Here is an 18946-nt window from a genome sequence, read left to right on the forward strand (position 1 = left end):
AACTGGATGCTCACCTGCAAAGATTTTGGGAAATTGAGGGATTCGAGCATGGAAAAGCGCTCACTAAGGAGGAACAATTGTGCGAGGACCATTTCCAATCAACACACTCAAGAGCCTCGGATGGTCGCTACATCGTTCGATATGCAACTCGCCAAGAAAAGTTGCCACTGTTGGGCGACACCATGTCAACGGCCCAGCGCCGTTTCAATTCACTCGAGCGTCGTTTTCGCGCAGACCATGTTCTGCACTCGAACTATTCCCACTTCATGAACGACTACGAGCAGCTCGGGCACATGGAGGAGGTGGAATTCCGCGCCGCGAAACCGCAGTTTATCTTGCCCCATCATGCTGTTCACAGTCCGGATAGCACGACAACAAAGATCCGAGTAGTCTTCGATGGATCATCGAAAAGCAGTAACCACATATCGCTCAATGACCTTCTACATACTGGGCCAACCGTTCAGCCAACCCTCCTATCGATTGTGCTGAATTTTCGTCTCCATCGCTACGACGCGTCCGCCGACATTGAGAAAATGTTTCGGCAAATTCTCATCCATCCGGACGATAGATCTCTACAGCAAATCCTTTGGAGGAAATCAGAGTCCGAACCGTTAAAATTGTACCAGCTACGAACCGTCACGTACGGTACATCTGCTGCTCCATTTCAAGCAACGAGGGTATTGAATCAGATCGCCGAGGATGAAAAGGAACGTTTTCCACTGGCCGCGCCCGTGGTGAGATCCAACTTTTATAATAATAATTTGCTTTTTGGAGGAAACAACCTAAATTCCGTCGTCGAAACCTGCAATCAAGTCATCGAAATGAAGTGTGGGCGATTCAATCTTCGACAATGGTGTGCAAACGAACCAGGAATTCTCGCGCACATTCCGCCTGAGCTTCGTGAACCTTCAGCAGCGCTGGAACTCGATCGCAGCTCATCCATAAAAACTCTCGGATTACTATGGTTCCCTCAACAGGACCAGTTTGGATTCAAGGTACCGTCACTCCCACCCTTGAAGACGGTAACAAAACGTATTGTGCTATCTGAGACATCCCAACTCTTCGACCCACTGGGACTTGTCGGGCCGGTTGTTGCAAGCGCAAAAATATATATACAGCAGCTTTGGAAGCGCGAACTGGCATGGGACGAGCCACTTCCAGACGAACTAAGGGACTGGTGGTTGGCGTTCCGTTCATCTATCGATAGGTTGAAGAAGTTAAAAATTACTCGATGGGTCTTGGTCTCAGCTGATTCATCATACGCACTGCACTGCTTCTGCGATGCATCAGAAAAGGGCTACGGCTGCTGCGTCTACATAATATCGACCGATGCAAATGGAAGCTCTCACAGTCGTCTGCTCATCGCTAAATCTAGAGTGGCTCCTGTCAGCTCTGTCTCAATTCCTCGTTTGGAATTATGTGCCGCAGTCCTTGGAAGCCAGCTTGTCGACACTGTCAGCCAATCAACGCAATTTTCGGGCAAGACCACTTTCTGGACAGATTCTGCAGTTGTGTTGCACTGGATACTTTCTCCCCCTTCATCCTGGCGAGTATTTGTGTCCAACCGCGTTGCCGAGATCAATCGGCTCACAAAGGGTCATCAATGGCGCCATGTCCCAACAGACCAAAATCCAGCCGATCATATTTCGCGGGGACTTAGCACCGACCAACTCATTCAAAGCGATTTATGGTGGAATGGTCCATCATTTATCACGGACAACATCAACAGCTGGCCTCCAGCGATAGTAGGACTATCCTCTTCGGCTCAAGAATTACACAATATTGAGCGAAAATCACTTATCTCATTATCAACAATCACGCTAGATGATACTTTGATTACCTCTCGGTCTCAACTCGGTCCACTGCTAAAAACTATTGCCTATTGTTACCGTTTTATAAACAATTGTCGGGTCACCGATGAGAACCGATTGTTCGGGTTTATTAACCCTGTAGAATATGATCACGCTCTAAAATCGATTGTTCGGCTTGTACAACGAAAATGCTTCCCGGATGAAATCGAATCACTGGAGGCAAAGGATAGACACGTCGTTTCCAATATATCCTCCAAATCACCTTTGAAGAACTTAAATTTGATTCTGGACAGTTTCGGGTTACTGCGCCTTAAAGGACGTTTGGAACGGCTCTCCGCATCGATCGATACCAGATTTCCTATGTTGTTACCGGCAAAACACCACCTGACGAATTTAATAGCTCGCTCAATCCACCTGCAAACACTTCATTCGGGCCCTCAGCTACTGTTGGCCACCATACGACAAAGGTTTTGGCCATTACGAGGAAGAGATTTGGCCAGAAGGACGGTTCATCAATGTATCACCTGTTTCCGGTGTCGGCCACGAGAATGCAAACAATTCATGGATCCACTACCGAGCGTACGCATTACACCGGCCAAGGTGTTTGAAAGCACTGGGCTTGACTACTGCGGTCCGTTTCTCGTGCGACCGCTTGTGGGAAGAGGCGCGTCGGTCAAAGTCTGGGTCGCAGTGTTTACATGTATGGTGGTAAAAGCGGTCCAGCTCGACGTCGTCGTCGGTCTCTCGTCGTCGGCATGCGTAAACCTACTCAAGCGGTTCTTGAGTCGCGTCGGTCGTGTACGAACTATTCACTGCGACAACAGCACCGCGTTCGTGGGCGCGAATCGCGTAATACGGGAGATGCGAGTAGAGCTGAAGCAACAGCTCCAATCAGCAGCCGTGCAATCCGTTTTGCTGCAACGAGGCGTCCAATTCCAATTCATACCACCCCGAGCAGCACATTTCGGTGGTCTTTGGGAGGCCGCGGTCAAGGCCTTCAAACATCACTTTTATCGCATCATGGGACAAACGATCTACGTTTTCGATGACTTCCGTACCGCTGTTGCACAAATCGAAAGCATATTAAATTCCCGTCCCCTCATTCCCATTTCCAATCATCCTGAAGACCTCAATGCCCTGACTCCTGGCCACTTTCTGGTGGGCGAGTCCCAATTCTCACTGCCGGAGCCGGATCACAGCAGCACTCCAACTAATCGATTGAAACACTTCCAGGTCATGCAAAAATCGGTCCAAGATCTTTGGAAGCGGTGGTCAAGGGACTACATTGGGTTGCTTCACAACAGGCCGTCTAGATGGCGATCAACTCCAGACAAAATAGAAAGCGGTACTATGGTTCTGCTTAAACGTGACAACGTTCCTCCTTTGCTGTGGCCGTTAGGACGAGTCGACGAAGTTTTCCCTGGAAAAGATGGCATTGTGCGGGTAGTCAATGTCAGGACAGCTGCAGGTATCTTCCAGCGAGCTACAACCGAGCTGTGTATACTGCCCATTGAAAAGGATGACGTAGAAGCAAAGGACGAGACTCACGACAATGAATAGTTGAACTTTGTAGTTCAACGGGCCCCGGCCTGTTACGAACGCTAGTCATTATCATCAATTGTTATTTTACCTTAAAACTAATTTGCTCTTAACTAAATTGTAACCCTAAAACTATAATTTTCTATGAACTACAAATCTATATATGAATTAAATGTAAACACAAATATCCTACCCTACAATTGAGCATGCTACCTTAAATTTAAATCTTGCTATAAAATTATCACTGATTTCGCTTATCACGATCAAACACAAACACACATGCAAAATTGGTAGCAATTGGCATCCTATTGTTAAACGAAGCACGAATAAAACAGTTAAAATTATTATCTCGAACAGTACGGTCGATTTTCTTTACGCCGTCACAGATCCGTATGTGGCATCATTCCACGTGCTACCGCGACAGACACGGTTGTCTTTTTACACAGTTAATTTCTACGACTCGTCGCATTACGTAACCATCAACTGATTTTCATTTGAAGTAACATTTTACAGATAAAACCATCTATATCATTTTCAATGTAACCCTGATCGTGGCTTGATAAACAACTCTTTAATTTTTACACACTGAACCAACATAGAGGAATGAGTCCATTTTTCCTGCACTATTTAGTTAATTACTCGACCTACAAACGATTGAATGCATATAAATTGGTATCGATATCATTGCTTCGTTCCTAACAACTCTATCATTTGAGTTTTTCGTTTGATAAACAAAAATGGCAAACTTCATATGGACAAGCTCATAATATGCATAGAGTGAAAATGGCCGCAAAACCTATGTGTAATAAGTTGGAATTACTTGGAATGATCGTTCAAATTTAGGTTGTATAACCCTTATATCATATAAAAGTAGCCTCAAATGTATACAATTTATCATAAAAAGTTAACGGTTAACGATGGTCAAACAAAAAAGAGCTCGTATTTGCTTTTGACTGGAAGCATTTACTTTGCAAAATCAATCCTTTATGGGGGTTAATTTAATTGCCGATTCAAATCAAGAGTTCTTCTTCAACATACTACCATTCTAGCATAAAATTTGCCATCAGAAACAAAGATCGGCCGCGCTAAGCAAACGCCACTGTGTCAACAGATAACGCCATATTTACTTCCAACTGACGAGACATTCAACTCGATGGCCGGCTCATTATTTGCTGTTTTCTTGAATTTTTAATTATTGGTAAATATTTATGGATACGGCACTGAACTCCCGCGGTACTACAGTGTATAGATAATGCTGCCATTTCCTTTGGTGTCCCCTGCTCATCTCTCGTATATAGAGAAATGAACCTATTTTGATTCTATTGGGGAGGGATCCGCACGATGATTCAGCCTTCAATCGATATAACCAATACAAACTAGAATACTCGTGTTTGAGAGCTTCAAAGACCCAAACCGAGTGTCCTAATTTACATTCTATTATTTGAGCCAATCTGTTGAACAAAGATAGTGTGGCAGACACTACTCTAACTAACGACTTCAACTGGGCAGGGTTATATTAGGATCGACACAAAAATAGTCTCATTACCCTACCTGGTACTTGGCTGGACTGGCGGCTGTGAGGAGATGAGCGAATAAAATAAAAAAAGAAGTTGTCTTACCATGATGGACCGATAGCGATGTTGTTGATGTTGATATGGCCTTTCATTCGATTTCAAGTTTGTGTAGCTTCTGCGTTACCCGAAACAAGCTATAAACACGCCGGTTGTGATCAACCTCACGTACGCATTCGCGCGGGAAATCAAGTGCGTATCGCTTATCGGCAGCATTATGGGAAAATTCCCTCCAGGATGGACGCCGAGATTCTGCGAAATTTCTTTTTGCAATTTTCCGTTTTGATATATTTCAACCTGTCCCAGTCAGAGGAGGCTCTTCGTCCCATGTTGAACGGTCGCGATCGTGTATCATCATAAATAATCGCGTGAAAGCTGTTTTACAGCGAATCACTTTTATACCTTTAAAAGGCCATGGCGTTGTTGATGCGTTCGATAGACGTTACGAATAAGGGGACGTCAGGGAAGCGTTGTTCTCGGGACTGTCCGTGATGCTACTAGCGTAAGTCCACCAGTGGGAGCTATGCCAAGTTTTTACAAGCTTATTATGCGACCAGTAAACCGGAAATATTACTGGCGCTTAGCTTCTACCACTGGGTCTAAGCGAGGAGAATTAAGTAAATCAAATATGATAAGTTGTCCCCTTGTTCCAATGACCACCCGACACCGAAAATGTATTTATTGCGCATTGTGTATACGCTAGACACGATCGACGGAATGTTCCGCATCATTCAAATCCTCTTAGCGGTTTGTAACTTTTATTGACGCACAACTCAGCGGGTGTCAGATTTCGAAAACGCCGTTTCCGAACGAGTCCACCGATCATCAGTATTACCTCGAAACATATTCCTCGAAAAAAAAAAAGTCCGTTTCCCGTGTGGATTTTATTGCTTAATTGCTTTATAGCGACTGGAAAGGTATAAACTGGAATCAAACGCATACCCCTCCCCGACTGCCCATTCCGATGCTTTACGACGCCTCCAGCTTTTGTAAGTCATAAAATGATGGATTTCTGATCGATTACATGAGCATATGTGTAGAGGATATTATTACAGGGCGAGGTGGTGTGGTAGGTTAAAATAAACCAGAATCAAGAAACAATCAAAATGCTAATTGGTTTGATTCATAAGTTTATGGAATTTTTTATCAAGACACGGGTTTAAAGTCGTTTTTGCCAAATAAAAGGTGTGTTTTGGACGTAGCTACAATGCTTGAATAAACCTTCACAAAACTTCATATCCAGCCAGAGTAAACAGTAAACTTCATCCTTAAAGGAAAATTGTCCTACTAAAGGTAATAACAGTGCAACATTAAGTAGGGAAAAGTTCCCATGTTCACTAGAGTGGTTCGCGGTTGTATTAGAATATTTCAAACTGATTAAACTAGCGGGCACAGCACTTTTTAAGTCCCTTTGGTGGTCCCAGATGCCTGTGCAAAATTTGGGAGCGGTTGATTGCTTCCCGGGTTTACGAATTACGTTTTGTATGGTCAAAGTTTGTATGGGAGTTTATATGGGGAAACCAATTATTTTAATAATAATAATAAAGATAGTTATTTCTCTCAATATGAAAAACCAGCTTTATAAAACTATAGTTCAAACCTTGGTTAACAACTTTGTCGTAGACGGTAACTAGGCACGAATTTCAAAAAAAATAGTTTAAATTTTAAATCTTTTTTATCACTATATGCACTAGTGTTGACGTATGTTTCGTCATCCATCACACATCAAATGTGTCTGGCCAACATTGCATAAAACAGCGTAGGTGATGGCAAATAGTTTGCAGACGTTCGTGATTTGGAAAGTTTTGAACATTGTAAAGGGTGTTCGTTCTACTTTTTAAAGCCTTTGCACGGTGGGACGAGCCCGGACTTAAGTCCATATATGAATGTTATGCGATATTCTCGCTAGTATTTTTCTCTTATCGGCTGGCCCATCAGACATTTTTGCGAGATTTTAAGCGATTTGAACGTAAAATGAATTTTTGGCAGCTTTTTAAGGACGTAATTCAAGTGTTTTTTTGCATAATTTGACCATAGGAACTACATCCGGTTATTTTCGTTTTTCAAAGAAATGGTTGATTTTATGCATTGCATTACTTCACGAAAATTATCGGTGTGATAAAATTACATCATAAAATCGCCAGAAATAAGTCACTAGTTACTTTTGTTAGTCTTTAGATAACAGTTTGTCATGATTTTTTATTGAATTCAAACTTCAAATGCGATAACAACAACGACGCCCGTGAATGCCCGCAACCACACTATACTCATTCGAAAGTTTTTAATTTTCTCTTTCAAATGAGTATATGCTAGTTTTGCGAAAACTTGCGATAAGCAGTCAAAATTAAAAAAAACTGAATGGAGACGCATGGTTATTAGTGATATTGAATTTGAATAATCACTTTATAGCTAGAATAATAACACGAATACATGCACAACTTTCAAATAGCATTGAGAGCATGATCTACAAGGGTTTTACTAGTGATCAGGACTAAGGAGCCGAGTATGAAGAAGTATGTTTTTTAGATGGTAGAGGTATTAAGACTGATTGAAAATCAGCAAATATTTTCAACAATCTGAAATAGGGGATAAAATGTTTCTGGAACTATTTCTAGCTAACTTGCGCAATAACTGTCAAATAGAGTGAACACAGTTGAGTTCTAGTCATTTGGTGAGACTATTTTGTTCTGAATTTGCATAGCACCAATATAGCTTAAGGGTATGCAATATTGTCCAAATAAGACCATTTTTAAATGAACCATATACACGAAAAAAGGGTTTTGGATTTATTCTCATTTATGATATGAAATAAGCAATCTAAGTAACTTAAAACACACTTACGAAAAAAAATCGTTAATGATCTTGTTGATTAGTGAATGTAATTAAACATTCCACTAAGATGCTCAAAATGTTTGTTATGAAAATGATAGAAAATGCAGCTTTCATATCAAGTAACCCACTAACGAAATAAATATTCCAAAATTGGTCGAATACATCTTATTTGATTCGTAAAAACAAAATAGTCATTTCTGAAGCCCCATGATGAGTTGTCAATTAATTCATTTCAATATGGAAAATAAATTCCAAAAAAATAAATGAAAAAAATCATTATAAAAGACAAAATACTTACTTTTGAGCCACTCTAATAAGTAGTAAAGCTTATTTTTATTTTAATAATTAAAATAGAAATTTAGTGCACAAAAACTTTTTTAAAAAAAATTGTATCTTCACTACAAAATAATTCTTTGGGCCACCCTAACGTTTGATCAAATTTTTTTTACATGTGTTAGTATCAAAAACGATTTAGTACACGAAAATTAATATACACAAATTTTAAGAACGAGGTCAAAAAAAAAATTTTGAGACCCCCTAATGAATAGTAAACGCTTATTTTTGAAATGTTTTAATATCAAAAACAAATTCAGCGTACCAAAATTGCATAAAATCGTCCTATTTAAACGGATACGGTAAAGTTTGGACTTTACCCCATCTTTTGTTCTAAGTAGTCCCACTGTGCTTTGTAAGGCCCAGAGCTCAAGACTATTAATGAATGTTATATTATTGAAAACATGGTTCTGTTATTTATTTAGATTTGAATGACTGGCATTTTTCCGAAATTCACATTTATATATTTTTTTTATTATTTCCAAGTAATTCGCGCTTACTGTCATTTGAGAAATTTGAAAACAATTTGAAGTTTCTTTGCTATTAGCAATCAAAGTTGACCATGGAAGCAACCCATAGTCCGGTTTGATTGCTGACTTTTTGCCACTACTAACTGGCGTCCAAAAGGGGGTAACCTCACCATGTGTCTTATAGAAACTCGAAATTGCTCGTTCGTTTCCTGAAGTATTAAGAAACAGTAGTCTATCAATTCTCCATTTGGAAGTGTTTGGTTAGAGATTACCCAAGTAACCAATAAGCATTATAACGTAGCCTAATATCTGCTTTAGACCTGCCTATAGAGCAGTCTTAAAAAGCCGTTAAGCCCTATATTATGATATAATGTATATATTACTTTACTGTTCACAGATTGACAGCCCGTTTTTTGCATTACTGATGCTATTATATAGCCCCAAGTGTTACACTTGAAAGCCTGTCGTGGGCACTACTCATGCTATTAGAAAGCTTCGTTTAGCTGTTATTTTGGGTAACGTTATTGCAGCGCTTTCTCATACTTCCCCCTTCGGTATGACGAACAAAAAGAAAAAAAAAATTAAAAAAAAATGTTTAGAACCCTTCTAATGCGTTGAGTGAATATCCTTAACGAAATTTTGTTCTCGCACGATATAAATGTTTTACGAAAATCACCTTTATCTAAGTCTCGACCAGAGTAACCTTCCCAAGTAACCATAAGCATTAAGCCATTGCACTATATTGGCTATACACTTGCACTAATGTTGCATTAAAACTATCACAGCATTAACAATGAAATAAAGCTCTATATTAGCATCAGTAATGCATAACTGAACAGCCGAAATATAGCATTATCGCTTGCTCTATATTCGTATATAAAGCTGATATAACGCGTACATGCTTCAAGGATCTTTAAAGCATGTAAGCTTTATAAGTGCATTTAGCTCCATTATAGAGCAAATAAAAAGCCGATATAATGCTATTGTAATGCTAAGTTTTTATTTGTTATGCAACTCTTCTTGGAGATTATATTCGGCATATTTCATTTTAATCAAACATATGCAATATAGTCCATGGAGCAAACGCCGCTTCAATTACCGTGAAAGACGAGGCAAGGTACCTCAGTTCGAGACTTACTAAAGGTAATTTTCGTAAAACATTCATATCATTTGAGAACGAAAACCCATTAAGGATATTCATTACAATGCATTAGAAGAGTCAATTACGATTTTAAACAGAACATTTTATTTTATTTTATTTTATTTTATACTTTTTGCTCATCATACCGAAAGGAAACATAAGAAATGGTTTTAAAACCATTGCGGGCAATGACAGCCAACTGAAGCTTTTTAATAGCATTAATAGTGCCAATATTAGGATTTCAAATTTGACATTTTCACGATGGTGCTATATAATAGCATTATTACTGCAGAAACGAGCCGTCTAGAATGCAGTTTCTATGCAACATTATGATTACTTGGGTATATTCAGATAAGCTCGATATGAAACCGATTTTAGTTGGAGTGCACTGTACGTTGATGTTTCGGCCCAAACAATCGGACCTGAAGGTGAGTGCCGCTCAAATACTGGCGAAGTATGGCTATTTTCACGCTTTTTTTTCTTTCCTAGGATACGGTGATTCAATTCAAATATTCGATTCGATTCGTTCGGAAACATCAGATTAGATAAATTAAGGTACGATTAATTCCCCGACGCACGTGAATCATTCATTCCTGGTCAGTATAGTATGGCAAAATTCTAATAGAATACAATTGTCGTCAATGGTAAAAACAATTGTCATTTGCTAGCATTCAAACGAGTGTAAGTAGTTTGATTGCATTTTACATCTGTTCTTTTCTTCTACCTCATTCGTCTGCTTCTTTTATACTTCTATTAGTTTGCTTTTCCACTACTCATGTACACCAAAAATAATATTGGCCAATTTATACGCTTGTACTTAATCTTTTTGCATATTTAAAATCTTTATTCGGCATGTTACTTTTCCTTTTTTACTATATCTCAAATTAGATTCACACTAAGACTTACTAACACAATTATATATTATCTCATATACACCCACAATCTCTCATTTCAAACGTACAAACACTCTTTGCTTTCGCGATAACACAAACCTTGGTACAAACGCAAACATGCAATCACAATCATCCACACATACTTACGTCCGTGACCTCACCAACATTAGAACACCCCGGTAATTAAGTGAACATTGTAGCACTTATAAATTTACAAACACGGTCTCGATCCTAGCAGCCAAGACTCATGCCTCAGTTATACCAATAAAAAGAGTCGCTCAATAGACAACACGTTCCATGACGACATGACCGGGAACTCTAATGATAAGTGAGAACTGAACCGTACACTGAAAATTAAGTGTCACATTGACGGTCCGTGTGATCATTCAAGAACACACGCGAATATACAAATGGACACATGGATTAAAAATCGAATTTATGCACGTGAAATCATATACATGCTACCACACGCGGCATGCAAACGCCACGCGATCCAACACGTTAACTCACAAACGCCCGAGCCCTTCGCGATGATACACAAAGACGAACATGCAATCGCGATCATCCACGCACAAGATTTTGCAAACACAAAAACACCCCGATGATTTAGCGAAGGCACTTAGAATCTGATTAAAGCGGTCTCAAGCGCGCAAATAAACGCTCATTTCCACGCGATCGTGAAATCTCTGCGCGCGCATCGAAACGTACCTCAATATCACAATCAGAATCACGGCCCGCTACAATTGGCCTTAAGCAGTGTTTCAGTGGGTGCCATTTCCCATTTGCAGTAAGTGAATCTTACAGGGAGCCCTTCCGAGAACCCAAAACCTGTAGGGGAGTGGGCGTAGCGTATTGGTAAATTGATTGCCTTGTACGCAGCGCACCTGCGTTCGAGTCCCGACCCCGCACATAGAGTTAGAAATTTTTCCTAAGAGATTTTTCTAACCCGAAGACCTTAAGGTTAAAACCTCTATAATTGAAATAAAAAAGAAGCCCAAAACCTAACGCATATTTGGTTACAGAAACTAATCAATCAACTTAGTGAAGTTAAACAACCTCATTCCATTTTTTTTGCAAATGTGCATTTTTGATATGCAGTCGAACAATAAGGGCTGTATCGACAATATTTGTTTATTCCTCTTTTCGATATTGTCCACTTCTGTTGAATCCTAGGTACCTTACAGTATATGACCAGAATAATCCGGTGGAGGCGGGCAAAGCATAGTTGGTAAATCGATTGCCTTGTTACACACCTCACCTGGGTTCGACTGCCAATCCCGTACATAAGGTTAGAAATTTTTCCAAAGAGATTTTTCTAACCCGAAAAAAGAGGCGAATGACCTTAACCCTTTGCGACGCAGTAGGACGTATACGTCTCACTTACTTCTCTTAAGTTTTTATTGGATTTCTAGTTAGCGTTGACATATAAATAAGAATTCTTTCTTTTAATCAACTCTTAAAGGGTGTAAGGAGTACAACTTGCACAATCAGGAAAACGTGAATTTGTTAATTACTTAATAGTTATAAACAATTAAAACTCGAAAATATGTTCTTTTTACAATAAATTCGTCTGTGTCTGAACTAAAAGTCCTAGAGATCTAAAAAAAAATTTGTATCTCAAAAAATTGAATTAAATAATAGATTTTTTGCAGAATTTTTCGTAAGTAAGTTCGTGAATTCTCAAGGTATGCAAAACTGAAGTTTGTTGGACTTTAAAAGATTCTGAGAGGCAGGGATAACTTCCTAACTAGCATAAAAATAGATTATGTAGTTTTTGAGGTCGCTGATTACGATTCGGATAACAGAATTTGAAAATTCAAAATGGCGGCTACATAATGGCAGGCATTTTTTACGAAACTTGCGAATTTTGTTACAATTAGCATAAATCTCGATTTTTGAGTTTTTAGTGTCGCTGATTACGGCTCTGATGTCAGAATCAGAGTCACCGAATCCGAAAACCCTCTTGTAAAACGTTTTAGGCCAAAATAAAAAAAACATGAAATTTAGCCAACACAGTCATGGCATTGAATCCGTCATTTTGAATTTCACATTTTCGACATCAGAATCAGAATCAGCAACCCCGAAAACCCTCTTGTAAGACGTTTTAGACTAATATAAAAACACATGAAGTTTAGCCAAGCGATGTCGCTATATTGGATCCGCCATTTTGAATTTTACATTTTCGACGTCAGAATCAGAATCAACGATTCCAAAAAGGTTGTGCTCGATTGAAATAACACTGACAGATAAATGGTAAACACACAATAGAGATGGAGGGTTTTTAATCAGAGGGATTCCGTCGTTAATACCTATTTTAGCAATCATGGTCCAAATCGATTAAAGTAAGTACGATTAAAGCAGCTCCTACTTTTTCTTGAACGAAAAACATTTTATAAGCATTTTCAATTGACTCACTTTTATCTGTCCCGCAACAAATATCTGCTGATTCTCTGTGCAACTTCAGTTAGATCGATAACGAAGTATGCAGCCAGGGGTGGTCGCACAAGCTCTCAAGCAAGTTTGTAACTGATTCGCTGTAAGAATACCTATCCGTTTTTAATTTCATTGCTTTCGTTTCTGTTAGTCGTAAATTTGCCGAATACAACCAACAAGATCGACACAGTAGCATCTTGAAGAAATTAAAAACCACCGGTCAACCCAAGCAACCAAAAGTTCGTATAATGAAGCCGCATAAGCGTCTCGTTTTAAGTAATTTTGCAATACGTTTTATGCTAAGAGAAGAGACGACAAGAGGCTTCTTGCTCTTCTTAATTTTATCTACCAGGCCCTGTCGTAATTCCAAAGATAACAAGCATCCATCGTTGCCAGATTCCATTTGCATGTTTTTCACAATTGCTGAAAATAATTCTACCTCAAATATCGACCTCCACAATACTAGCTGCGTTTAAAAATTGAATTTTATGTTTATTCGTGTCTCTCTTAACAATACACGTAGTTATATCGTCATTCAGGATATTTATTCAATTTGCATGAAATGCTCATGTGTATGAAAAATAGCCAAAATAAATTCAGCAGCACTGTTTTTAATCCCGTTTGAAAATATTATGAACGCTCTTGATTGGCAAAACGACCAATCAGAAGCTGGTTCAATATTGAGGTTAGGACTGGATCAAATTGGCTACGCGCTTGTCTTCTCTTCTCTTAGGTTTTATGTTCTAATGGCGGCTTAAGCAGCTTTCAAGTTCCATTAAAGCTTTGAACTTTAAATTGTGCTTTTTTAGTATTATCAGAGCTTCTGGTTGCTTGGGAAATCAACCAAGGTATAAAAATTGTGCGAAATTTGAGTGAAATGGACCAAATTAACTAAAAAATATAGAAAGATAAGTACGGAGAGGAAACAGCATTTTTGGCAACGTATGGCCCGGCAGAAAACACAACTCCTTGCATTCAAAAAAAACTGAAGTGTTGCTCGAATCATACCAAGTTGTCGAGCATTTTGAAAAAGCTATGATCTTTTACTTAAAACGTGTAAAGAAACACAAAATTTCAATCGCTTTGGGGTACGTGCCAATGTGGTTCAGTTTTACTTACATTTTGCACAATTTTTTACACCCTAATTGATTTTATGACCGGCGAAGGACAAAATTCTTATATCGCAAAATTAATACCACCCTCATAAAGGACCGAACACTCATTGCTGTTTTTTGGTCGCTAATGTTGATACTGGCTATTGATTTTGAGGTACTGGACGCAGCTTTTGCAGTTGACATTATTGCCTGGACATCAGCAGCAGTAGATGAGTCTTCCTTAGCAGTTTCTGACTATGGTTTTCCGTAATATGCCGCCTGATAACAGAACTAGATATTAATTTGTCTTACATTTGTACTAAGAGTGGTCATCGTTATTGTACCGCCATGTGCTTTGTATTACAGGACAGATAGGAAAGGATATGGTCAGTTCAACTACATTCTTACCACAAAAAGTATGAAATCTCACGAATATAATTCACAACACGAAAGTTCGCATTGCCTAACAACATGAAAGGTATCTGCACTTCACAACTCGCAAATGTTTCTAGGTTTCTATTGAAGTGACAAAAGTGAGGTAATAATTTCATCTGTGTTCTACATCACAGGGAAAGTGATTTAGAGGGAGTGGAATAGATCAAAGCAGCTAGTAGATACAGAGAGTTCTGTATCTACTGAGAAGCTTAATAGAATTAACACACGATTTACCAATTACAAAAATCTTAGGTAATTGGTTACTTTAGCTACTTTTCCCCCCGTAAGTGGAAAACATGTTTTTCGTTCGTGAATATGCTAGTTTAGTGTTGTAGATTCATAAAAAAGAGGGGGAAAGCGAAAAATTTTAATAAATCATTAATTAGCGTTAAAGTAAGTTGTACCTAATAACTTTGTTCATAGGGTTATTGTGCTCCCGAAAGTTAGGTTTTTTTACGAAGCTAGTTTAATGCGGCTATGCCGCATACCCGTAGTCCTCGTACTCGTCATCGGTAACGTAAGCGAACCTGTGATCCACTCGTTTGCCCGGTATACTCAAACAAAGGGGCTATCCCTAGTTTAAGTCCGGCTGAGTGGTACAGACAGCATGAGAAAAAAATCGATGTGGCGTAGCCACATTAGGCATTAACAATGTTTTATTTAATAACAATAGTATTTATCGACGAAAATTAAATTATTGTCACTGCCTAATGTGGCTACGCCACATCGTTTCAATTGGGTGCTGCCCGGACTTAAACTAGGGATAGCCCCTATGTTTGAGTATACCGGGCAAACGAGTGGATCACAGGTTCGCTTGCGTTTCTGATGACAAGTACAAGAGAGGCTCGTCCAGCGGATCCTCAGCGGCTTTGCGCCGCTTCGGATCCTTGGACACGGCTATGCGGCGTAGCAACATTAAACTAGCTTCGCCAAAAACCTTTCTTTCGGGAGCACAATAACCCTATGCTAGTAGGTCGAACTTAATTTTAGTCTCATTAATGAATTATTAAAAATTTTCGCTTTCTGCCTCTTTTTTATGAATCTACAACACTAAACTAGCATATTCACGAAAGAAAAACATGTTTTCCACTTACAGGGGGAAAAGTAGCTAAAGTAAACAATTACCAAATCTTAGACAAGCGGAGGGGTTACAATAAGATCATGCAACATCTCATCTGTGAGGGAAGTGGAGGTCGAAAAGACCTAGCAACCCAAACTAATTGAATTACAACATTTGAAGGTTTAGGTTGCAGCAAACTTTCAAGTTCGAAAATTTTAGAAATTTATCAAACTCAACTTGCACCAAAAAACATCTTACGCCCAACGTGGGGCTCGAACCCACGACCCTGAGATTAAGAGTCTCATGCTCTACCGACTGAGCTAGCCGGGCTGTATGATCAATCTCTCCGAGTAAAGTCTAATAATACATCCGGAATCCAAAAATTTCAAATCAGAAAATAACCCAACCCTATAAATTTCTTACTGGATGCCAATGAGTAAGAAAAGGACAACGCAGAATAAATAATAGGTCGTAGTGTTCATTATTTTGCAACTATCGGTTCGATCGATCGAGTGGTGATAACAAGACATCAAAACTATCTGCTGACCATCATCCACATCTCAAATCGATTGCAATTCCTCGTTCCAAAACAGAAAACATCTCGGTTCCGTGATCGCTCGAAAATCATAACAAATGCCCCATCTCTTTTACCCTTTCGCACAAACGACTGGGCGAGAAGAGTGATTCCGATTGGAGCCAGTCTGTCGCGAAACACACTCCACTTGGGAGCTCCGTTTCGTACCGTAAGCATACGCTTTGTTGCAAAATGTTACCGGACCCCGGTTCCATTGGGCGGAAATTGTCACCTACCTGTTTCAGATAGTCCGGACGCATCGGAATACAGCAAGATAAACACCAAAATAATAACACCAACACTCGCACTTGACGCGGCCATTTTTAATCACGACCCGAGAATTTCAATTTGGATTGTCTGTCTCCGCTGATGTTGTTGATTGTCTTTTGTTTTTCTTATTTTTTAGCTGTTTGGCTTTGCCCTGACAGTTCGTTATACGGTGGGGGGCGTTCGATTCTAGACTTTCTGAAGGGGGCTCTCGCGTAGACGGTGGGCTCATGGGGAGAATATTATTGAAAAATACGGAGTCGCGATTGTCGATAATTTTACAATTTGATCAGAAATATTTTTTATGTGTAGGACAATAATGCGGTATTGCCGTACCAATTGTATTTTTATTTACAGTTGGTCGAAAACTTTTTTCTAAATTTCTATTAAATATTTCCTATTTTTTGCAAATTCGGAATATTTGAACGTCTAATTTATTTTTAGTTGAACTAAAGATAAGAGGCGTTTAGACTTGTTGGTAGCTCATCAGCGATCGATGGTACGCCGTCGGATTATTGTATTGCGTGTGGTAAACAATTGATTAGATGGCATGGCAGTAATGAGTCACTGATTTTATATTGATTTGAATGTTCACATTGGTTTGTAATTATATTTTGCTTCTTGCAAAAATGTCTGTTATATATATACCCGGATAGAATTTTACAATAGCATTTACCCTACAAACAATCATAAAACAATAAATATTATAGTTATTACTGTTTCAACATTGTTCGATGCCAAGTTCTCACAGTAGATTTACAATAAAATTTCATGTAACAATAAATTTCACTGTTCAGCAAAAAACTGATACAGTGCATTCACATTAAATTTTACTGTTTTCGAGAAAAAAATGTATGGAGAAAAATTGATTTTTTAAATGTTAAGATACATAACCACCCCCCTTTTTCACTGTAAAAGTTTATTTTACATTGAAATTTCCTGTAAAAATGTTAAAGTTTATTGTTTTTGTATTGTAGCATAACACTAAAGCTTACTGTAAATTATTGTAAAATTACTGTACTGTCACAGTGGAAATCATGGTTTTCTTACTGTACATTTCTATTCGGGTATCGAGTAGTAAGATGATTCAGTGTATCAATAGAATCCAAAATATATGTTGTGCTTGTGGGTGATGTGAATGAAAACAAACCTAGGAACAGATTACTTGCAAATTCAAAAATCAACCAAAAATAATGCATTTACTATCCATCGAAATAGAAATTAAAAATGTAGGGGGGAGGAGACTTGACCAGATTTTCAGTCAAACCTACGTAAATCTGTAAAAAAGTTTTTAATCCTTTAAAACTCGTTCAAATGTAATGTGCAAAAGTATGGTGCGTATTTTTCTGTAATCGTTTTTTTCTGGTCTAGTCTCCCTACCGCGAGGAGACTTGGCCAAGAGAATTTTGAAATATCAGAACAAAAAACAATATCATAAAAAAAAAAGTTGTAATCATTTTTTCATATTGCTGAGGTCCTTAGTACCAGTAAAAATATAAAAGAATTTCATAAAATTTGATTTTTTAATGCATATACCATTTTTTCCAGCACACGTTTTCCTTCCAACAAAAAAAACTAATTTTTTTTTGTGTTCTAACGACATTTAATTAACAAGGAACTGGAAGGTGTGAAATATGTTTCAATATTAAGAGCCATAGTACTCAAGGAGTTGAAGGAAGAAAGCTTACAAGAGGGTGGAATAGTCCCATATGAGCAAGCTTAGAGTTTCCCGGTGACTTAACCTTTTGTCTTCTACCGCAGGAGCCAGGATATTTTGACATTTTTCAATGCAAATCATCTGAGTCTGCGGCATGTCCGGACAAGCGTAAATTCACTTACGGCCAATTTGTTCACTGGATGAAAACCGGTTTTTGCTGGAAACCAGTTTTCAGGTTGCTGCACTGAAAAGCAATACATGGTAGTTCTAGCTATATAGATATAGTAGAATGTACCATTTTCAAGAAATAGTAATATTTACCATAAATTATTCATAAACTACCATAAAATGTTTGGAACCAGAATTCGGTTCGAAGAAACGTCCATAGTATTTTTTACTATTTTGCGTATTTGATTTAATCTTGATTCCATGGTTGAAGATAATACTAAAATTTTTAACAACTTACCACAAACATGGTAACAATGAAAGGTGTTTTCCAACTGAACATGGTGTACTTTTGAAAACACCACAAAAATGGTTATTTTCTGAGGCTTTATAGTATTTGTAAAATGACTGTACGCCATGCTAAAAAACCATTCCCGCGTGCATACAAAATAATAAGTACAAGTTTTTTAGCTTCATTTTGTTTTCCAAGTTGTAGTGAAATGAAGGCGAATCAACTGGAATTGGTTTCTTTATTTTTGACCCACAATCTACCATCGGTAAGAAAAATAACAAGTAATGAAGGCAATAAAAAGTATATCTAAATTTGTATTATTGCATTTTCTATCTTCTAGGCTCCGACGAAAAATATGTGATCAATGGAGATTGGAATA

At 38.5% G+C, this 18946-nt stretch overlaps 1 protein-coding gene and 1 non-coding gene across 2 annotated transcripts in view; both read right to left on the reverse strand.

Annotated features, from left to right (window-relative positions):
* The window catches only part of LOC131684958 (bone morphogenetic protein receptor type-1B), a 550923-nt gene extending 534363 nt beyond the window's left edge, over positions 1-16560 (reverse strand). Inside the window, exon 1 of the mRNA XM_058968253.1 lies at positions 16423-16560. Within this exon, the coding sequence (XP_058824236.1) occupies positions 16423-16507 (85 nt within the window). The 5' untranslated portion in view covers positions 16508-16560. The remainder of the gene's footprint in view (positions 1-16422) is intronic.
* On the reverse strand, positions 15870-15942 carry Trnak-cuu (transfer RNA lysine (anticodon CUU)). Its single transcript has one exon. It is a non-coding gene; the product is annotated as a tRNA-Lys (tRNA).
* Positions 16561-18946: the final 2386 nt, after the last annotated feature.

The sequence above is a fragment of the Topomyia yanbarensis genome, chromosome 2, assembly GCF_030247195.1.
Source record: "Topomyia yanbarensis strain Yona2022 chromosome 2, ASM3024719v1, whole genome shotgun sequence".
Taxonomy (NCBI): domain Eukaryota; kingdom Metazoa; phylum Arthropoda; class Insecta; order Diptera; family Culicidae; genus Topomyia; species Topomyia yanbarensis.